This window comes from Aulostomus chinensis, chromosome 14, assembly GCF_037954235.1.
Source record: "Aulostomus chinensis isolate RoL2024-O1b breed Wild chromosome 14, RoL_Achi_v1.0, whole genome shotgun sequence".
Taxonomy (NCBI): Eukaryota; Metazoa; Chordata; class Actinopteri; order Syngnathiformes; family Aulostomidae; genus Aulostomus; species Aulostomus chinensis.
This window is the reverse complement of record NC_141333.1, coordinates 15,981,789-16,004,136: the sequence shown is the minus strand read 5'-3', so window position 1 is coordinate 16,004,136 and position 22,348 is coordinate 15,981,789. Positions and strand designations below refer to the sequence as shown.

At 43.5% G+C, this 22,348-nt stretch overlaps 4 protein-coding genes across 12 annotated transcripts in view; 3 read left to right on the top strand and 1 right to left on the bottom strand.

The window, feature by feature from the left end:
• pip5k1ca (phosphatidylinositol-4-phosphate 5-kinase, type I, gamma a) overlaps positions 1-3,222 on the top strand; it is a 43,063-nt gene extending 39,841 nt beyond the window's left edge. For 5 of the 6 annotated variants that reach the window (XM_086223368.1, XM_086223367.1, XM_086223369.1 and 2 more), the window contains one exon: positions 211-3,222. In XM_086223368.1, the coding sequence (XP_086079494.1) occupies positions 211-213 (3 nt within the window). In that variant the 3' untranslated portion in view covers positions 214-3,222. The remainder of the gene's footprint in view (positions 1-210) is intronic. The other variant, XM_086223371.1, reaches the window with a different exon arrangement.
• Positions 3,223-3,613: 391 nt separating this feature from the next.
• On the bottom strand, positions 3,614-7,612 carry LOC147249927 (torsin-1A-interacting protein 2-like). Of its 2 annotated transcripts, XM_086223375.1 has the most exons (9): positions 7,408-7,612; positions 7,105-7,227; positions 6,846-7,016; positions 6,306-6,410; positions 6,066-6,212; positions 5,825-5,947; positions 5,697-5,750; positions 5,208-5,611; positions 3,614-5,027 (listed from the first exon to the last, which is right to left on the bottom strand). In XM_086223375.1, the coding sequence occupies exons 1-9, from the start codon at positions 7,478-7,480 to the stop codon at positions 4,833-4,835; spliced, it is 1,395 nt and encodes a 464-aa protein (XP_086079501.1). In that variant the 5' UTR covers positions 7,481-7,612; the 3' UTR covers positions 3,614-4,832. The 2 variants fall into 2 exon arrangements, with proteins under 2 accessions (XP_086079501.1, XP_086079500.1); XM_086223374.1 differs by having other exon boundaries at positions 3,614-5,611.
• A 51-nt stretch (positions 7,613-7,663) lies between these two features.
• Positions 7,664-13,081, top strand: LOC147249926 (torsin-1A-interacting protein 2-like). Of its 2 annotated transcripts, none has more exons than XM_086223357.1 (8): positions 7,664-7,760; positions 8,261-8,370; positions 8,445-8,552; positions 8,638-8,709; positions 9,743-9,922; positions 10,668-10,817; positions 10,982-11,176; positions 11,257-13,081. In XM_086223357.1, exons 2-8 carry the CDS (start codon positions 8,304-8,306, stop codon positions 12,024-12,026), a joined length of 1,542 nt encoding a protein of 513 aa, XP_086079483.1. In that variant the 5' UTR covers positions 7,664-7,760; positions 8,261-8,303; the 3' UTR covers positions 12,027-13,081. The 2 variants fall into 2 exon arrangements, with proteins under 2 accessions (XP_086079483.1, XP_086079482.1); XM_086223356.1 differs by having other exon boundaries at positions 10,665-10,817.
• Positions 13,082-13,385: 304 nt separating this feature from the next.
• olfml2ba (olfactomedin-like 2Ba) lies at positions 13,386-21,774 on the top strand. 2 transcript variants are annotated; one of them, XM_086223352.1, is made up of 8 exons: positions 13,386-13,869; positions 14,047-14,239; positions 14,421-14,528; positions 15,973-16,131; positions 17,457-17,685; positions 18,107-19,477; positions 20,466-20,642; positions 20,743-21,774. In XM_086223352.1, exons 1-8 carry the CDS (start codon positions 13,559-13,561, stop codon positions 21,357-21,359), a joined length of 3,165 nt encoding a protein of 1,054 aa, XP_086079478.1. In that variant the 5' UTR covers positions 13,386-13,558; the 3' UTR covers positions 21,360-21,774. The 2 variants fall into 2 exon arrangements, with proteins under 2 accessions (XP_086079478.1, XP_086079479.1); XM_086223353.1 differs by having other exon boundaries at positions 13,560-13,869; positions 13,976-14,239.
• Positions 21,775-22,348: the final 574 nt, after the last annotated feature.

The window sequence follows — 22,348 nt, the reverse complement described above, 5'->3', positions numbered from 1 at the left end:
CTTTAGTGTGTCATCTGTCAATATATGCACACTTTACTAGATTTTCAGAGGTTCTTTGCTTTATTTTGTACATTTGCTCTCAGAAGCAGGTTCAGCGTTTTCACTATCAAACACATTACAAATTTCTCTCTCTCTCTCTGTGTCTCTCTCTCCCTGTCTCTCTCTCTCTCTCTCTCTGTCTCTCTCTCTCTCTCTCTCTGTGTCCAACAGTAAGTCTGATCTCTGGCAGAGAAGAGTGAACGTCTCAGTGCAGAGGACTCATCGGCCTGAAGCCCAGACCTCAGTGGTAGCAGCAGGATCTCTGTCGGACCAGGATTTTAAACATGCATACAGAAACTGAACACTCTTGAGTACCAGAGGAGGCGGGGTAAAAATCCTGACAGTTTCCAAACATCCCTGCCTTTCATCCTCGACAGTTAAAAATCCTATCAATTCAATAAATGCGTGTGTGCTTGTGTGTGTGTGTGTGTGTGTGTGTGTGTGTGAGAGACATAGTTCAGATAAGGCTGTATGTAGTCTTCTATGTTTGACAGACTCTAGAGTTCTATTTCACACAGGCACCGCGGAGGCTCGACCACTCACTCTGCAGAGCAGCGATGGAGTTGGGAAGCGGAAGGCTCATGTCACGTTTGAATATGCTCAATTTTACTGAACATGACAACGCAGTGGTCTCCTAGATACTGGAACAACCCTCATCGCTCACTCACACCATAAGATTCATGAGTGACAGTAGCAGCTGGCGGTCGCCCACTGTCACTGACAGATGGCAGCAGCGGGATGCCAGAGTTGAGCAGAGTTTAGTTGAGGCAACGCTGCTGAAGCAGCGAACAGTTTCGTATCGGGATTTTTTTCTCAAGTTCAAGGAAAGGTTACAAGGAAAGGGGGTTTATATTATCATCCAAGCCATGATGAGCCTGATCAATATCTTGACTCCAAACTCAATATTGGCCACAAGTGATCTTGAACGACCCGCTCCCTGCTCTCAAGAGCTGGAGGGGCTGGCAGCGCCCTGACAGCCTGCATGAATCTTTAGGTGTGAGGCCACACCTCCACCTCTCACGATTTCATCTTTGACAAATCTTTGAACCAGCCAATTGTTCAATTATTGCATTTGTAAAGACAACAGATTATCTGTTGCTAAGTCATCCAACATGAGCAAGCATTTTTCATCATCCATCTTTTGTACGGATGATTAGGCCGGGAGAGTCTCAGGCATCTAAAAATGTTTATGAAGAACATGAACGAGATTTTAACCCGGAGCGCCTCAAGAAGCTCCTTCCAGCTCGCAGCTCAGTTGAAATGTGCAATTATTGGTTCAACCAATCAGGACCCTCAACACTCCCAAGTACTGGCCTTCTCTTGGTTGGCCTGGACCCGCCCCTACACGCTGATTTGAGGAGTCTCTGTGAGGAGTGAGTGGGCCAGCCGGACCTGTCCTCTAGGAGGGTTCTCCGCCTGTGCTCATAGAGCTGTGGTTACCCTGACAACTACTGCTCAGTCAATCACAGCAGAGCACCTGATGGTTTAAGGTCATATTTCCAGTCGTGACTATATGAGTTGAGTACACGGAAGATTAAAAAGTAAAAACAGATATTTACAGTATGTTGTTGAACTCATCACACGATCATTTAGCATTTATATCAAAGGTTTTTTTTTATCGTCAACAACAACATTTCTCCAGCTGTTTTACTGCTGCGATCTTTTTATTTATTTTGTATTTTCTTCTTAACATCATTGTTACTGGTACTTTTTTAACTTTTAATTCAGTGTTTTTCATCCAAAGATTCAACGATGATGATGTCACTATATCTATTTGTTTTTGTTATCATGTGTTTATTAATACAGTGTTAGCTTCTGCGAGTGTGGCTCCTCGCAGAAGCGGCCTAGGCGTACCACTCTCGTTGACCACAACACTAAGGCAGCAGCTCATTCTCTTCGCATCATTACAATGTCTTCCATCGTTGTCCCTGTTTGTTTGTTTTTTTCTTCTTAGGGACAGATTGTGCTCAAGTTATATTTAACAATAGAATTCTACATTTTCTGCTGTAGCATCTCGGTGACATTTACTAGAGCTGATTACCTACCCTTAAACTGGACGTTTCAAATGTTTGTAGATGTCAGTCGTGGTATTTGCAGTCAATATCGTACCTGTTATCTGTATATTTGAGTACTCGCAGTACGTTTGCAGTGTTGACCTGGCGAAGACACGTGAATGGGGTGAATGTTGTTTGCACATATTTAAAGAGGACCTGAAGATGAACTAGTGATAGAGGCCAAATATCAAGTATCACGTCATGCGGATGGGTTTTTTTTGTTGTTGTTGTTGTTGTTGTTGGTGGTTTTTTTTCTTGCCGATATTTTTGTTTTAGGGTCATCAAGTGTGTAGGGTCAGTGTTTCCTCTAGTCTAGGACTCAGTTGCTCCTCTCCCAACATTCACAACTAGTTTCTTCAGCTGGTATGTTAGAGGAGGACACATCGGTGTCCAGACATTGTACAGTAGAGATCATTCCTATCGTGCGGTGGCCAGTTGTAATCAGTCTGCTGTCGTTCATCAGATGGAGGTCATAGCAGCAATATTTTGTACAGTCTTATGCATTTCAGTTCTTTTTGATTGCCTTACTGAGAAATGTTCAACGTAGGCCTATTATCATTTTTCTTTCCACGTGTGCTGTTGTATTTATTTTCTTTCTCATAGTTGTGTTCCTGAGAATGTGTACATAAAATTATAAATACATATATAAAGATATACAAATATATTTTCCATTTGAATCGGAGAATATTATTTTTATTTGGTTTTTATTTTTGCTGCTGGGCAAGAAAAGGATTGCAATCTACACAAGTGACTGTATCATATCCTTCGGCGTGTTTATTCAGATGCAGCTGCTGTATATTTGTGGTCCACAGCTGTTTCTTTGTAAAACAAAGAGAGAAGTGTGAGTTTTACTGTACATGCAAAAATCAATAAGGAATTTTTTTTTCCACTGTTCAGCCGTGTTGTGTACGTGTTTTCAGAATCGCTGTGTGCCCTCATCCAATAAGGAGAGTACTTTTACAGACATAGCATGACTTCAAAATGAATATGCATATCAGAAATGTGTATTTATGTATATCTGTGTATATTCATCTATTTATACGCAAAGAATAAATAGATGGCTGTATGTGTGTGTGTTTGGACTCAATCAGAATGAATAAAAATAAAGCAGTTCTATGAATTGTTGTCCAATTCAGATCATGTGATGTTTCTATTGATTCCATGTCAAAATCTTAACGATCGATTCATTGCTGCACCCGTCTGCCAAATAAGCGAAAACCAGCACCTTAGTTTTTAGTTTTCCGGTGTATTATCCCTAAGTGACGTGACGTAGTCTCAGGACACGTTCGTATGACTCCAGACTTTATCATTTCCAGACTTCTTTTTTTTTATTGCATTACACTGCCTCTTATATTTAATATAAAGATTCAGCTGTTTTTTTTTATTCAGTAGCTTCCATGTCGTGTGACCCAGTGACTCTCTATCGATCCCACATGGACTTCTAGATGGGACAAACTTAAGCATACAAAATGAAAAAAAAGCACAATTTTGAAAATTCAGAACAATTATGTTTAGGTAGCAAAATATTCTTTATTGAAAATATTAAAAGGTTTTCAAATGAGGAAAACAAAAGGAATCTGAGAATGATGAAGGAATGAGCAGAACCACAAGACAGAACATAAAAAAACCTGCAAGAAACATTTGAGTTCTGATTTTGTTGAGAAACTTTTATACGTTTTTGTGCGTTTCAAATAATCTCCAATCGTTTTCATTGAGTTTTTAAGGCACATCTTTTGACAATTACGGAAAATATACAGCGATAGTCTCACAAATTTAAATTATGTCGTACGAACCTGTTTGTTTCGAAGTTGACAGCATTGTAAGAATGTTTAATTCATTCCTTGGGGAAACAAAAAAAGTGCAAAGAACAATTGTTATCAGCTCCAAAATACACAAACATCTAAAAATATTCCAAACTGGGAAGAAAAGAGAATATATATCACAAATATAAACATTCCAAACATAGAATATAAAACATTGTAATTCAATAAAAACAACATTATTCTTGATGGTATACGATCAAACTGATCCAAGTTCAGTGCAAACCAATCCGATAAATGAGGAAAACTGAATGAAGTAAACCCATTCATGGAAACAGCTGAACGGTTAAGTGAAGAAACAGACAGATTTGATGTAAGGATACAGAGTTTTCACACAAAAGACAACAAAAAATGAAAAAGAAAATAAAGAAGTGGTTTGCCAAGAAAAATGAACATTATAAATTGTTTATTGAATGACCTTCAACTTCTGAGATGGTGGAAAATCATCCTGCAAGACGAATGTTTTGGAAATGGACGATGACGATGATGATGATGATGATGATGATGATGCAGCATCGCTTCATTTTCAGGCTGTACGTGTTCACACATGTCCATCTGAATACTGTATATCTTTTAGAGAACTAAAAAAAAAAGATTCTTCACCTTAGCTACAGATTTTTTTTCAGTCAATCGTGTTTTAATGATGTGAAACTAAGTACGCGCGCACACACACACACAGAGCAGCTGAACTCAATCACATTAACTGGACTGAGGCTTGAGTACAGGCTCATCTTCAACAGAGATTTTACCTCTGAATGTCTGACTTCACAACATTCCACCTTGAGTCTTTATGTATGGAACATCATGACACATGTTACCTTTCATTGTTACCTGTTTTTCCTTGGAACCAGAAGGGTGGGTGGGGGGGGGGGGGGTCAGCCTGGTCCTGCTGATCCTGAATTCACTGGCGAGGCCAGCTTCAGCATCCTCTCTGCTCTACTTCCTCCTCTGACACCACAGGTAGGATAAGATGAGAAATGCGGCTCCACAGCCCGCTGTACTTGTCTGCGTCCATCTCATTGAAGGCCGTTTGGTGGCTGGTGGACTCCAGCCTGTCCTTGACATAGTCGTGAACTATCTCCTCCACGTCCTTTAGGTCCCCCTTGATCTCATCCTGAGGCAGCAGCACAGTAAACAACAAGAAAACCTGTTTGTATGCAGCGTTCTCATGGTCGCAGTAGCGATAAAAAATGAGGGTGGAGCCTGGTGGCAGCTCTTCGAAGCGGTGAATGACCGCCACGGGTTTGTCTCCTTCAAAGGCTGCCTGTAGCTGCCTGTCAATGTCAAGCTTCACCTCATCACTCGCCTGACTGGATTTGCTGGCTCCGTCAATATAGAGGGCAGACGCGTTGAGGACTGAAGAGAAGGCGGCGGCCACGCCCTTCGCCAGGCAGAGCAGCGTCGTCTCAGCCTTACGACCAGCGGTCAAAATCAGGCTGACAGGCTGGGTGGGATGAGGTGTTTTGAGGTGATTCTCCAGGTGGATCTTGCTCCTCTTCCACAAGTCAGGCCTCTGACTGAGGAACTGAGCCTCCAGATGAGACAACAGATCTGAAAATGTTTCTAACCTCACTGGCCTGGAGGGGCGCCCCAAACCTTCTCCAGTCTTTTGGTGAAGAGGGACGATCCTGTGTACCAGCAGGGCAGCGGAGCCGAGCAGCACCAGGAGAACCAGGAATGATAAGAAACAAACTGATCCTAAAATGACATGAGAACAAACAAACAATGTAGTTCTGGCATACCCAGGTTTTAATATCATGTAATTAAAACAGCTTTGGTTTACCCCAAGATGAACCTGCAGAGGGTCTTCTGATGACAGCTGCTTTCGCTCTCACTACTAAGAGAGAATGTCACGACATCAATGGCGGATTCAGACACCAGCAAGGATTTTGTTACATTGCGCTGTTATACCTCTTTTTTTTTGCTGATCCGTTTCCTTATGTGTTGGGATGTTATTCACACGTTGTCGAACACTGTACGACATCTCAGAGGATGGGTATAATTTTGGGACATTGTGGTTAATTCTGGTAAAATCTGTAGAGGAGACGGACACAACATCTAACCATCAAAACTGATGATATCTAGGAATTATTTTCAGTCTTGGTTTCAGCAATTTCCACAACATTTGACGGATAAAAATGCCTTTCAGTACCAGTGCTCCGAGCTTTGGCCTTCAGCGTCCTCTTGTATTCGTCCATGCTGGAGATCTTTGACCTCGATACATCATGAAGGTTCTCCGACAATTTCAATTTATTGGTGGATGAAGTGAATGTCGCGGGCGTTTTAGCTGATGATTGGACTGAAGACAAAAACAAAAACAGATGAGGTCAACTTTAAGAACATCAAATGTTAACGTAAGCAGATGCAGACTGAAACTGTGGCACGACCCTACCTCTTTTTATACTTATCCTGTTGTCATCTTCCTTGTCAACAGGAATCAATCGACAGTGCTCATCTAGCACTACAACCGGCCTCAGTTTCATATCCCCATGGCCACCTGTTTCACACAAAGAGAGGCTTCACTAAAACAGTTGCACACTTAGATAATTGTGATTGATCTGTAGTTTTTTTTCTTCTCAGTGTGAACTCCTTGTCGAAAAAACAAAGGAAAACTGTCAAAAACCCCATCAACCCTTTAAATAAGATACCATGTAATCACTTGCTGATGAGGGATCCAATTGTATATATAAAAAAACTCCAACTATTAAATTATCTTTGGCTAATGCTGAATTTTTTTGATTGACGGGTTGTTTGATATTAATTTTGAACTCTCAAATTCACGCTTTTATTTTACATCACAAATCCATTGAGGGGCCATCCTCATTTACAATGCTGTTGGATTTGACAGTAAATATAGTAATATTATGTCTTTTGTGACTTTTTTTCTCTGAATATCTTGTTCAAGGATGAACTGAAAAATGAGAGCACTTACCTTGAAAGGCTTTTGGCTGATGAGGTCTATATTCGGGGTCCTGCTCAGTATCCATTTCCTGGTCTTCATATTTTTCTGGATCTTCAACTGATTCCTGGACATCCATGTCATTATCACCACCGCCGACCTCTGTGCCTCCAGACTCCCGTCGGCTCTTCTTGCTGGGGGACCCTATTAGCGAGAGGAATGTCACAGTTATTTAAACCTCTGTGAGAACAGAAAACCAAGTGTTAACTAATATGGACACCAGGTAACAGACCTTCATCCTCGGAGCCATTCTCCACATTTCTGGAACCATTCACTGCTGCAACAGCAGCCCGAGTTTCTGACAGTCTTTTAGACCTCTTCAGAGGACCCCTTGGGGTCGCCTCGTAATTCAATACTAAATCGGAACAGAAGAGAATGTTGTAGTTAGAAGAGTCTTTACCACTATAAAATAACGCGGAACCTCAAAGGCCGTTAATATTTGCCGGAGCAAACCTTTGCTGTAAAACTAGAGAAAGCAAAAGACAGCTAGCTCGGAGGGCTAAAGCAGACCAACTGTCAGAACTCATCTGCTCACCTTTCACTGACGACTGTCGTGTTGATCGTCTCAGGGGACGCAAATCCTTCTTTTCAGAAACGTCTGAATCCATTACGATCACAACTCACTCCAGCGATGCCTAAACATCAGTCAAACTAAAGCCATCGTGTGGAATACTGCGATGAACCACTACGAGATAGTCAGGGGAACATTTTAGGCGGACACCGTTATTCTTCCGGAAACAAGTCCTACCAAATGTGGGCACCCTGACAGCAATATGAGCAATTCCGATGGTTCCGCACCAGGTTCAGTAGTCTGTCAGTCGAAGTGAGCTACACAGGAGGGACACAAGGACATATTATTGGTCAAATTTCACGGTGATGCGATCGCAGGTAGCTTTACTAACAATCTCTAATGACAATAAGTTATTATATAAAGGTTAATTGACTCACAACGTACCCGTTTTGTTCATAAAAGAAGGGTAACGTAATCATTTATGCTGGTTAAATTAGCACCTCTCAGGCGGCTAGCATTAGCTTAAGATCGCAATTTGTGTCTGAGTTATTACTGTTCTGTTTTAGTTTTTCCTCTTATTTTATCTATTCCGATTTCCACGCCATGTTTTGTGTGTTTCATGTGTTAAAAATAATGTTAGAGCGCGGGAGGTCTCGTCAACAGCGCTACGAGCTAGCAAGCTGCCTTTTTGTCACTGTTTGCACAACGGTAAATTGTAACGTTTAGCATGTCCAAATAGTGGGCATTTATTGCGCTTATAGTGACTCAAAATGGAAGCTTTCCATTTCCATCTGTTTAAAATAAGCTCGGTTGTTGTTAACAAATATGCTTGAAGTTGAATTAAAGAGCTCAACGTCTATGTACCTCTGTAATGCAGCCTCGATCCGTAGAAGCATCCTGAGTGAACAGCCTCCGAAGTCATGGCAGAGCCAGACTCAGCTACCGTCCACCAGGACACAGGAGGCAATGAAATACCAATGATTAATGGTAGGTATCATATAATCTTAAACAACAGTTACAGAGGCTGATGTGACATGTCATCATTACTTTTCATGGCTTAGGTGAGGAAGAGACAAAGTCCACAACTATGGATCGTATCTCAGTGTGTATCGAGAATAATCAGGAGGACACTGATATGGACTCGATCGTAAAACAGCCGCTTCCTGAGGGTAATCTACCATAGCATTAATGTTAACTACGCAAGTGAGTGTTTAATATCAACTGTTCTAATCAAATATGGTTTCACCAAACCAGATTCAGCATCATCAACTGATTCCTTCACCAAAGAAGCTAAAAATGATCACGGAGAAAAGGCTGATGTCGCGAGTAAGTAGTATGATACTGTTTAGTTGGGTTCTCACCCCAGACCTTCTTCTTCTTCTCAGACATGAACTTCCTCGATGCTTCAATGTACACGCCAAGTTTGATGTTGATATGATGAACAGTTGTTTAGAATAATCAAGTCATAGGCACACAAACACACAGAGATGAAATAATAATAAGTAATGAAATAAAATCTCAATAGAAAGACGAAAATAAATAAAAACCTATTAAATTGCAGGGTGCAGTAAAAAAGTCAGTTTTATTTGTAGAGCACCAAATCACAACCAAAGTTCTCTCCTGACACTTTACAAGTAGAGCAGGTCCAGTACCAAACTCCTCCAATGAATCTACACCCAACAGTTCTCCATCAGCAAGCACATCCTGCAACAGCGGCGATGAAAACCTTCCTTTTAACAGGCAGGAATGTCAAACAGGACCAGGATCAATGGGGACGGCCTTCTGCTTTGGGTTATTGGGGGGGGGGGGAGCAGGAGAGCAGGGCAGAGACAAGGACAGATAATGGAGGAAGACAGATATGCAGAAGGAAAGAGTGGGACAGAGATAAAGAGGGAGAGAGAAAGGGAAGAGACTGATGGACAGACGGGGACGTGAGCAGGTGGAGCTACGGGAGGCAGCTTGAGCCTCTTCAGGTCTGCAGCCTCTTCAGGTCTGCAGCCTCTTCAGGTCTGCAGCCTCCTTCAGCTGCACCCGGGATCTGGGATGAGGGGCGCCTGAAGGCTCCGGAGAAGAAGACGAGTTAGTAACACATATGAGTAAGATTTATATATAAGACATCCAGGAGGACAGGGAGGAGGAGAGAGAAGCCCAGTGCACCATGGGAGATCCTCCAGTTTAGACTGCCTATTAAGTCAGATAAGTTAATTAATCAAATACTGGAGTTCTGTCTAATATGTTATGACTAACATTTGAATAAAAAGAAACTTCCTCCACTTTTCCAAATTCCTTTATATGTTTGTTTGTAGCTGAGAAAAGTGTTTTCTTTGGTGTTTAGTTACTCCACATGTTCTTTTTTCAGGCATTGATCCAAATGCAGAGAGAGAGAGGGCGTCTTCTCCTACAGAAGGACTGAGTCCAGGGGGCGACATCCAGCTGAAGGTGGTGAGGAGCCCTCTTCAGCTCGATGACGGAGGTGGCGATTGTGACGGAGCTGCACCAACAAGTCAGGGAGCAACGGTGAAAGCTGAGGAGTTTCCCGGTGAGTGTTCCTTCCTGTCTTTTTGACTGTTAATGATTCGCATGAATTTTCAATTTTTATTTATTTTTTTTTTAATTGAAGTTCCCGTCTTCATTTGGACGTTTGACCATCTAATTAATAATAACTCTTAAAACGCTCATTTGGCTCTGAACACGTTTTTCTCATAGGAATATACAGGGTTCATAGAGTGATGAAAAACCTGGAAAAGTCATAAAATGGGAAAACAGACGCTTGAGAAGTTTTTTGGGGAAAGAAATAAAGCTCGGAAAATTTTGAAAAGTCATTGAAATTTGCCTCACCGATACCTGAATATTAAAAGTATTTGCAATTAAGTGAAAATCTCTTTTGGTTGGTATTGAATTAATTTAATATTCATGTCGTACCAAACCAGATTGTTGATTTGACATACTGTGATATATATTGCAGTTCATTTTTCCAGTTTTAACAGATGTTCCGGATAACATTTGGTCATGAAAATATTCCTCTAAGTCATGGAAAAGTCATGTAAGGGTCCTGAAAATTTAGGGTTAAAAATGTGGGTGGACGTATTGATGTTTATCAATGTTTTTGTCGGCCTCCTTACCTGGTGTGGGTGTCAGCAAACAACAATCACAGAATGTTTGCTTGCATTTGTTTAACAATACACATCCTGTCTTCAGCTTCATAGAGGTGCATGACTACAACCCTAATGGAACTGGAACCTCTTACACTTGTGGAAGTGAAACCTTTCTTACTTGTTAAGCAGGAGATGAGCGCGCTGGGGACGAGGAGGCGGCGTCAGAAAACAGCCCTCCACAAACGCCTGGAGACGCAGCGCATGATCACGTTGATGGCCCTGAAGAACTCGATGAAGAACGCCCGGATTCTAATGGAACAGTCACCGAAGATCAACAGGGTGAGGCTGAGTTTTCAGACATTTCCATTATCGCGTGATTTCCCTTTTCTAAAGCATTCCGTTTTGCCCCACCCCATCCAGCCGTTGCCTACTTGTAGAAATCAGTGAGGGTTGTACTCGTTGCTGCTCACCTTGTCTGGTTTTTTTTCTCTCCTATTCTTCAGATGTTGGGAGAAGCTTGGAGATGCTTTCAGCTCCTGAGGAAGAAGAAGAAGATGCGCAGAAGGACTCAGACTTCTCACAGTCGCCACGGGAAATCTCAGCAGAAGAAAAGTTTGATAAACTAAGAAGTAAGGTTGAAACTATTGGCCCGACGACTCAGGAGACAATGGAACATTTAGCTCCAGGAATCCTCAGAGGTACTTTGTCTTTTGATCACAAATCAAGCAAATGATTTGAAAGCGCTGGTTGAGACAACACACGTTCCCCCTCTCCACAGGACGAGGAAGATACCTGATAGCCGTTGCCGCCGTTGTTCTTGTTGCGGTCTTGGTGCAGCATCTCCTCCAACCCGAGCCTCCTCCTCAGAAAGATGCGCGGCAGATAGACATCTTCCTGCGTCAGATGGAAAAAGTGAAGCCTCAGTTCCCTAACCAGCGTGCTGAGCTGTGGATCAGGAGCAGGATCCACCTACAGAGGCACCTCCAGACCACACACCCCACAGAACCCGTCAGTCTGATCCTGACTGCAGGTCTGGGAGCCAAGAGGACTCTGCAGTGCTTGGCTCAAGACCTGGCCTCAGCCTTCTCCTCCGCCCTCAATGCCTCTGTCCTCCACATCGATGGAGCCAGTAAAGCCAGCCAGGACAGCGACCAGGTCAAGCTGGATATAGACACTCAGTTGCAGGGAGCTTTTGAAGGAGACAAACCTGTGGCTGTCATTCACCGCTTCGAGGAGCTGCCACCAGGCTCCACCCTTATCTTCTATCGCTACTGTGACCATGAGAACGCGGCCTACAAAAAGACTTTTCTCATCTTCACAGTGCTGCTGGGGGAGGAAGAGGAGATTCCTCCCCAGATTTCTTTGAGCAGTGTGGAGGAGATGGTGGACGACCACCTACAGAAGAAGTTCCTCTCTCACGGCCACCCTGTGTCGTTCGATCGGATGGACCTGGATAAGTACGGTGGACTGTGGAGCCGAATCTCTCACCTCATCCTACCTGTAGCAGCAGAGAGAAGGATAGAACATGAAGGTTGCCCCAGGACATAGATCACCGCTTTGAAGTGGAAGTCACAGCACTAAACTTTTGCAGCCATTCAAATGCTGACTCTGGTCATTCTGAAGTTCAGGGCGGCCATTTTAAAAGACCTGCATGGGTGTTGGACACACGTTAGTTGGCCCTATTCCCTGTGTGTTTGGTTAGAAATGATTGATAAGGACAAACATTACCTGAATTGTTCCAATGTTGAGCGAGAGCACTGCAGAGTCATCCAATGGAAGCACCAGTCTACATCAGAGTCCACCTACTGCAGGTGCTTGTTATTATCAGGGACGGGGACACGCTGAAGTTGATGGTTGGAAACACGGACGTCTGTGTGCTGAGCATCGTGGAAAAACCAACACCAAAGCACCAGAGGAGCTGCTGCAGAGTGGCGTTCATATGAATATTAATAATGCTCGGCACCCGGACCATCAACCGCGGTGCTACTGCGTTGACCTCGCATCCGTACACACAAGACATGACAGGATAGCGTCCAAAAAAAAAACAGTCAGTCAAGAAGACGGCGGTCTTCCTCAAAAGTGGAACGATTCCAGTTATATTTGTCCCCATCATTTATTATGTCTAAACAAGAAAACCAGGGCCAGATTCAGGTCACTCTGGAATTATAGAAGCAGTGCATCAATATTTGCTACAAACAAACAAACAAACTATGCTAAAAACAAACACAAAACATATTCAGGTTATGCTAATAATGAAAAAAATGGCAACACAAAAACAACAGAAAAACTGTAGCACTTTATGCTTTTGAACTTTTGATGAAATTTAGTTGTAGACATGTCAAAGTGAATGAAGTTTGTGTGGTTTATGATAACTTGTGAATTTTATGATAAAATGTATAAAATTATTACATAAAATTAATTTAATGTAAGAACTGATTGTTCTCCTATGGATAACAATCTAAGAAGTACAAGTTGGTATTCCTTGTTCTCTCAGTACACTTTTTTTTTTTTTTTTGATTTTCTAAGACCTTCAAGGCTTCACGTGCCTTAAGAGAATTGTCCATTTTCTAGAATCAACTGTCGCACTACCGGAAAAAAAGTTTGATGGAAGACAAAAGGTGCATAACGTAATAATGTGCCTTCAAGTACAAATAAACTTTGAAAGCTTATTTACTGTCTGGAGTTCACGCAATTACCGCTAGATGGCAGCAAAGCCCCAGCTGGAACGGCTGCTGGAGGAACCAAAGTCGCTGAACTGAGTAGCAACAAATTAAAATGCATCATGCTGCTACTTTTCTATCGACTCCTGCTTTAACTCATCCGGGACGCGCAGTTTTAGGCCTCGCTTTTATTTGACTGACGTGATAACAGAGCCTCGCTTCAAGCCGGGAAAAGCGTCTGGAGCGGTTGAACTCCTCCTGCCAGTCTCACCAGGTCCGCCTCCTGTCAGTGCTGCTCCCGCTGCAGATGCCGGCTGCTCTCACACAGTCTGAGCTTTTGTCCGGACTCCCCATCACTCTGCTCTCATTCCGACTGTGACAAAGATGACAACGCGCTATAAAACTTAATTTGGCTGTTGGATGATATTTTTCGGAAGCGCCTCTCTGATTCTGGGGCCTTTTGTAGGCCATGAACATTTATTGGCAGCTAATCTAGTAATTGGTGACAGGCTGGTCCTGCAAGCATCCTTGCACCATTATTTGTCCTCTGTGAGCATCACAACATGTATAAGTTATGCGTTGCCATCGTCGTGTACTGTGCGTTGTTTCCACGGGGCTCTGCAGCGCCAAAGATTTGGGGCGCAGACCCCTGGTCAACACCTGAAGACAAGGCAGAGCAAACCGACCAGCTGCAGACGGAGATCAACGACCAGGAGAACATCCTCTCGAAGGTAGGAGCAAAAGACCACATCCTCATTCTTCACATTCATTCTGTGCGTAAAAGTGCAAACATTTCCAAATGGTGGAAAAAACACATGCGTCCTTTTCTCTTTGTAGCTGCTGGGTGATTATGACAAAGTGAAAGCCCTCTCGGAAGGCTCTGACTGTCGCTGTAAATGTGTTGTCAGACCCCTGAGCAGGAGCGCCTGCCGGCGGATAGAAGAGGGGAGCGCCACCGCCCAAGACTTCTACACAGTGGAGACCATCACGTCTGGACCCGAGTGCAAGTGCGCCTGTATCGCTCCTCCATCCGCCGTCAACCCGTGTGAGGGAGAGTTCAGGCTGAAGAAACTTAGGGAAGCTGGAAAAGAGGATGTCAAGGTGAAGTTCTCCAATGTGCTAAAGTCCCCGCGCTGCAGAGGGAGTGGATACCAGCTCTTTATCTGTTTCAGGCGGGAATGTCGTCACTATTTCAACACAGGATCCTGGATATTGGCCTATTTTTTCTTACGCTTGGCATGTCTTGAATTGGGTTTTGACGGAATTCACTTGCTCATTTTAGCTCTCCACCATATTGGAGCTGCTGGAAGGTTCCTTCTACGGGATGGATCTACTGAAGTTGCACTCCATCACCAGTAGGCTGGTGGGTCGGGTGGAGAACATTGAAAAGGTACAGTGAGACATGCACGTGCGGATGTGAGTAACGGTACCAGTGGCTCCACCGTTAAAACTCGGCCAACGTCAACTTCCCATCCCATGTTTCTGATTTAAACACCCGCCATCTTTGGTATTTTTTCTGTTATGATAATGAATCACTTACTTCAGAGCGCAAATATTAACGGCATATGCATTAGGATGTTATCTATTCTACTCTGGGGTCAACCGATATGGTTTTCCTTTTCAAGGCCGATACCGATTAAAGAGGCTGAAAAACGATATTTGAAATTAGAATGAACAACAGACATATTTCCTTTTCGGTGAACCTGCTGAACTCGTGAAGGATCCCGTGCTCAGACGTAACAGGTCAGGATTAATACAGGACTGAGATGGGTTTGCTGGTCCTCGGCGTGAGACTGAAAGAATCCTGAATGAGGAGGAACTGATCAGCAGAAGATTGTAATGAAACGTGAGAAGTTTCAGGGATGGCGAGAGCTGGTGCCAGCCGGGATGATGAAGGTCATGGAGAGCTTTGACTAGGAAGCGTTTCGAATTAAGTTGGCTGATTTAGGAGGAGGACGTAGCCATGCGGGGAGTTTGCTGGAAAAACCATAACTGAATTATAATCATAGATGTCATTAAATCATGAGGGGGAGCCATCAGAACATGTGGCGGTTTGAACAGGTGCTCTCAGGGATTTTGGATAACTCAATTCCACACACGTGGGCGTGTCACTCAAAATAGTCCTGGTGGGAGCAGGATACAAGACAGGGTGGATTTTATCTCCCGACATCCAACATCCAACATGTGTTTACTGGCTTCAGTCTCAGTCTGTTGGATTTCAACAGAAATGAGTTTCTGATTTACTTAATTTGATATTTTTAATTTTTTTTTTTATTAACCCGCAGCTCATTTTCCCTCCAGCAGCACACTTTCCCTCTGAGGTCAAACAAGCTGTGGTGTAGGAATTAACGAACTCCACAGACCTGCAAATGAGTAGTTACTTTTGCCTCCGAAAGGACTGAGATCAGCAGCATTGGCATGAAAAACAGCTGCAATTAGGAAAAAGAATGGTTAAATCAAGTCGTTATTCATTTTTATTAGTTTCAGGCATGTTTGTCCTGGTGTGACTTGTGAAAAGGGCAGTTGGAGTTGTGGAAAAGTGGAAGTGGAGTGAACATAATGAGTTGAGACGCTCACTGCTTTGGGAAGTGTGAGGGACTTCACTCCTGTTTCGTTTCTGAGGGTCCAGATCGAACACATGCTGGCTCGCTCTCAACACTCAGTGCCATATTTACGTGTCGCATGATTATAAATCACATTTTTTTAAATAAAGTGAAACAGATTGCCACCACCCTACAAGTCTTTGCTCCGGCTCCCAGAATGTTCTCCCTCCTTTAGTGGTGATTGCAGGTTTTCCTGAACTAATATCTCCGTTGCTCCTTGACTGCATGAAGGCGGTGTCCATGGACACAACTGGAGATGAGGTGAAGGCCCAGAGGAGCCCCCCCAGGATGATGGAGGAGCCTGAGCGCCCGATCACACCTCCCCCAATCAGCCAGGACAAGAAGATGCTCGGAAATGTCAGCAAGGCAGCAGTTTATCAACATCCAGAGGTACATGTGACATCGTGATGTTCAGGTCAATAGAGGCGCTAATTATAATATCGATCACTCGATAATGATTGGAGCTGGAAGTAATTATTTGCTCGTTGATAAAGCTATTAAATAACATTGAGCACCCAGAACAGTAAAAGCTGTGTATTCACTCTTGGTTGTTATTGAAGAAACAGTGATTTCAATCCTAATAATCCCTCACAAACTACTGTAAAAATCTGCTGTCTTATCTGAAATGAATACCACTTTATTACACTGTAATAACACTGTGATGATGAGCGATATAAAGGAGCAATTACTGCAGTAGTGCAGCAAAGTACATGCGGTTGATTGCTGACACATCCAGAAATGACTCCACTACATCCTTGTAAAGATGCTCGTGTTACTAACTCATCTTTATGTCAGGTACGTACAGTAAATTGTACCGGAACTGTATGATGACAGTAACTTCAATGCAGCTGTTGGATGAATTAATAGCAGTTTTAAAACCATGATAAAGCTCTTGGGATTAAGATTTAATCCTGTGCTACATCAATACTGTCAAAGTGACAAATCTTGATGTTTTTTTTTTGTATTAAAAACAGCTGTGAAAGCTCCAAAGGAATTCTCCAAAAATGAGGGGAAGGGAAAAAAGAAAATGCCTTTTTTTTTTCAAACAAAAGGAGAAAGGATTTAATTCTTTCTAAAATACTTTACATTATTAACGATCAACAATGAACAACAGAGTTAGAGGTAAGCGTGCTTTTTAAAAGTGACTGACTTTTTCAGCAGGCATTTCTTCTCAAGTAAAACTGTCTTGCCACACAGATAAATAATTTGACTTTTCCCAGTAATTTTCCTCATAAATTCATTGTTTATTTCTTGCACTTAATTGTGGTGTAACAACATTCTTTGACTAGAAATTAGAACGATAATGTCGATCATGGGTGGAGCAACAAATGATTCATCCATCCATTTTTTATACTTCTTATCCGTTAAGAGACACAGTGGGTGGGTGGGTGGGGAGGGCTGGAGCCTATCCCAGCTATTATTATTTTTTGTGTGCATAAGATTATCGTGTACTACAACTTCCAACGAGCGCTCTGTCACCATGAGAGCAGAATATGTTCTAATGTATCAGAGCATTCTCATTTATCTCTAGAAATGGGGAGATGTAGTGAGGAAAAAGTGCATGTGAGCCCTCCCTGGTGAGATCTCACCACGTTGGCCAGTATCTGTCACTGATAAATATTGGCCCCATGTATAATCAAACACATGTCTATCCATCTGGAAGCTTCATGATTTTTCCTAATGGAAGCTGTATGTGTTTATCTGTCCACTAACAGGAAAAATATGAGAAGAAGTTTATTGGGGAAAACGGGTTCTTCCTGCACACGAACGGCTCGGCTCAGGTCATCAAGGTGAAACCTGATGGGACTCCCGACAACGTGGCTAAAGAGGAGGTTTCGCAGGTGTCCAAGACGGCCAAAAATGGAATGATCATCAGAGGAATGACTTTTTACAAATCCGATACGGATCCGATGGTGGCGGATGATGGGGAACCCGGGGAGAACTGTAAGTGTAATCCTCCCAGTCAGATGTAATGTTGGTTTAATATGCTGCAAATGAACGGATTAAACGAGATGTTACTGCAACACTAAAAACACTGAAACTTTAAGTGATCTTAATTCAAAGCTTGCGCTGCTTTAAATAGGCGGGAAAAAGACTTGATATTATTGGATGAACATTCAAAGAAGGTTGTAAAATCTTAATGCTTCCCTCAGCTGTTTGTCTGTTAGGACCATCTGTGAGCAACTGCTGTGGGAACAGAAAAAATACAAAGTTACAAATGGGCTTCATCCTGTGGCTACCACTGCTGGTTTGCACTGTAGTAATTAGAATTCCTTTTACTGTTTCCATGTGTACATTTAAAGCTCTTGCACATTAAGAGTATATATTATGCTGAGCCTTAGCCTTTACTTTGTCCCCTTTACAGTTTTTGAGTATCATGGATTCAGTGGAGGTGGTCCGACTGATCTCTTCGCGGAGGAGAATCTTCTTCACCATAGACCCCATCGCCCCAGAACAAAAGTGGGGCCGAGATCATTTCGACCACATGGTTCTAAGAAGCCCAGCCAGTCAGCAATGCCCAAAGAAGCTGAACCCACCATAAAAACTCAGGAGGAGTTTATCAGTGCGTTCGACTCCGCATCAATGGAAGTTTCTCGAGATGTCCAGAGTGACACATCTATAACCTCGCAGAAACTCAAGATGACGGACACTGAAAATCAATCTACAATCACTAAGAAGTTGTTTCCCTCGATGGCAGCACCTGCTAGCACGTCTCCAAGTGTTGCTGCAGAGGAAATGACCAGAACTACAAACCAAACAAGTCAACCACATGAAACATTAACCACAAAACAAGCCCCATTAGTCACAACAGGAAATACACCAACAACGCCGGAAACTTCAAGCCTGAAGCTGAAAGACCAAATGCAAACCGAACCTGTCAGAAGTCCAAGCACACTCTCACCGAACCCCATCACGGAGTCCCTGACGACCACCATTGCTCCCGTGACCGCCACAACCCTCCCTGCCCAGACCACAATACCAGTAAACCCCACATCAGCTACCTCACCACAGGCCCCTTCCACCACCATCCCCACCACCACCCCCGAACCCACCACCACCACCCCCTACCCGACCACCCCCGAACCCACCACCACCACCCCCTACACGACCATCCCCGAACCCACCACCACCACCCCCTTCCCGACCACCCCCGAACCCACCACCACCACCCCCTTCCCGACCACCCCCGAACCCACCACCACCACCCCGACCACCCCCGAACCCACCACCACCACCCCCTACCCGACCACCCCCGAACCCACCACCACCACCCCCTACACGACCATCCCCGAACCCACCACCACCACCCCCTACCCGACCACCCCCGAACCCACCACCACCACCCCCTACCCGACCACCCCCCAACCCACCACCACCACCCCCTACACAACCACCGCCGAACCCACCACCACCACCCCCGACCCGACCACCGCTGAACCCCCCACCACCTCCCCTGAACCAACCACCCCCATCACCACCCCAGACCCCACCACCACCTCAGCAAGCTCCACTTTGCCTCCCACCACACAAAGACCGACCACGTCGCCTCTCCACACGTCTTTACCTTCCACCACACTGGTGGCAACCTCTTCCTCAACCACCACCACCACCAGACACGCTGCCCAGGTCAAGCGCAAATACAAAATCAGCTGGGAAGAGGAAGAGGAGAAGGAAGAGCTCCCGGAATTAGATGAGCCAGTGCAAAAGCAGGAGGGATCTACCACGGGAAAACCAGGTAAATAAATACTTCATAACTACTGGATGCTTCTACACAAATACATCATGTGCTTTGTCAGTGGTTTAAAGGACCATGTCAACTTTTTAGGAGACTATAATCCCGTACAGAGCCAGAAAAGAAGAGAAATACCCTTCTCTGTCTGAGCTGAGACCTGCTGACAGCTAGTTAGCTTAGCACAATGTCTGGTTGTGGATGGGAAATATTAGAATTGCACAACCAACTTTGTAAGGATAAGGATGATCACCTTTGTACAAACCCAGATCCTGAACCTCACCTACTCTATCTGAATGAATTTTGACTGAGGTAACACTTACCAGCAACTACCATTCATTGTGCTAGGCTAACTAGCTGTCAGCTGATCTTTACAGTTCTCAGGTCCCTCCTCCCCACAAAGGAGAGAGGGGTGTCCATTTTACTGTCTGGCTCTGCAGAAGATGGCTAAAAAGCCTACTTCCCCAAAAGCTGGTGTGTTCTTAATCAACAAGAAGTTCATTAATGGTTTTAAATTTCCTCTTCATCAAAATTTTACACTTTGCAATGACAGCCACCGATGCCGGCCCAGAGAGGAAGAAACCACCTCCACCCTCAGTTAAAGTGCAGAGAATGTCAATTGACAAGGGATCCCATTAACATTACAGCAAATACCAATTTGGTGCCAAAATGTTGCCTAATAATAAGTTTGTCATTGACATACAACATTCAGCAATCATTTTGAAATTCCTAAAAGACAAGAACCAACATCCTGCATGTTCCCCATGTCATGAGAATCAGGGAATTCATGTCAAAAACATTTAAGAAACGTACATTTCTCTGTGAATTTCAAAACTGTGTCATTCATTTCTCCTCCCTTTGTGGCAGCTTTGCCTTTCCGTGCTTGAAGCTGGTTAAAACAAAACCCCTAATTATTTTCAGACTGTTTGACATAGGTCTGGATGATGTTATAATGCTCTAAATCCTCACTCATAACCCTCTGGCTCTTCCATAGAGGAGTGCAAAGACACTTTGGCAACCATCTCAGAGCCAGTGACTCACAACACCTATGGCAGGAATGAGGGGGCGTGGATGAAGGACCCAAAGTCTGATAATGACAAAATATATGTCACAAACTTCTATTACGGAAACAATCTCCTGGAGTTCCGCAACCTGGAGGTTTTCAAAAAAGGTAAGAACTGTAAGAACGCATCCTTGAAGAGAAAAGCCAGCACTCATTTCTTTGAGTTGTTCTTGCACTGTCTTGACTCTTGTCTTTGCATCCTTTCTAGGCCGTTTTACCAACTCCTATAAGCTTCCTTATAACTGGATCGGCACGGGTCACGTAGTCTACAACGGGGCCTTCTACTACAATCGTGCTTTCTCCCGTGACATCATCAAGTTTGACCTACGCCTACGTTTCGTGGCCGCCTGGACCATGCTGCATGACGCCCTGGTCGAAGAGTCGACGTCGCCGTGGGAATGGCGCAGCCACTCAGACATCGACTTCGCCTTGGACGAGAGTGGTCTGTGGATCATCTACCCGGCGCTGGACGATGAGGGCTTCTTACAGGAAGTGATTGTTCTGAGTCGTCTGAACCCTTCGGACCTCAGCATGCAGAGAGAGACCACCTGGAGAACAGGGCTCAAGAGGAACCACTACGGGAACTGTTTCATCGTGTGTGGCGTTCTATATGCTGTTGACAGCTACAACCAAAGGGACGCCAACCTGGAATACGCCTTTGATACACACACAAACACTCAGATGACTCCCAGAATGCCTTTTACTAACAACTACACCTACACCACACAGATTGACTACAATCCCAAAGAGGGTGTATTATACGCGTGGGACAATGGACACCAAATTACATACAACATTAAATTTGCTTATGTGGACCCAAAATAAGGGTTTGATGATTAGTTCTTGTACATGGTTTGAATGGATTGTAGATCAGTCCCAAAACTGGTTCCTAACATGAGTTTGTTTTTGTTTTTTTAATTTGTACCAGAAATAAATAAGAAAATGAGCCTCAGTCAACTCATCGTGTTGTACTGTCTATATTGTAATAGTGCACAAGAGAGATTAATGAAAATACTAAGCTGTCAGAAATATAGCAGTTCACCTCGGAGCACCAGTTCATTAACAGTTTGAACAACTGCAACCAAATGTTGTGGATGAACTCAATTTTCTGTTGATACATTTTATTCTACATTTTTCTTTGCATCATGTGTCACGGGGTCCTTCGACCTCTGTCTTGTGAATACACTTATTCCCTCTATGACTGTTTTGGGGAGACTGCAATAAACTGAATTACAGCTTGTGAGTGTTAATTCAACTTTAGAAAGCATGGAGATTAATGACCAAAAAAAAAAAAAAACATTTCGTGAGATTCAGAAGTTCAGGCAGGACGATAAGAAATGAAAGAAAAAGTGTTTTTTTTGTTTTGTTTTTTTTAAGAACAAAATCTCCGACAAAAATCCTCACGTTTTAAAGTCTTTGTCCTCCTGCTGGGATGCAGTGAAAAACACTGCGGCAATCAAATATTTCTGGGGCAAAAGAGGAAAAAAAACACAAACACACACAGACGGCCCGTGTTAGGTGAAGGGCAAGTTGTTCTTCTGAGCAAGAATTTTATGGGCATCTGTTGTGTCAAAATAAAACTGTTTGTACAATGGTGTAGTTAAAAGAAACTCCTCTTCAGAGACACAGCAGGGCGATTCGTGAACCTACAAAAGCTGAGCAAGAACAGGCTGAATGTTTCTAACGACACATATACTTAAAATCAATTTCAAACCAAGTCTAATAAGGCATTCAGAGCCAGAACTGAATTTCCCAGATTTCTGCCTTCATAGTGCAAATGTTTAAAAACTAATTAGTACTAAAAACTTTATATA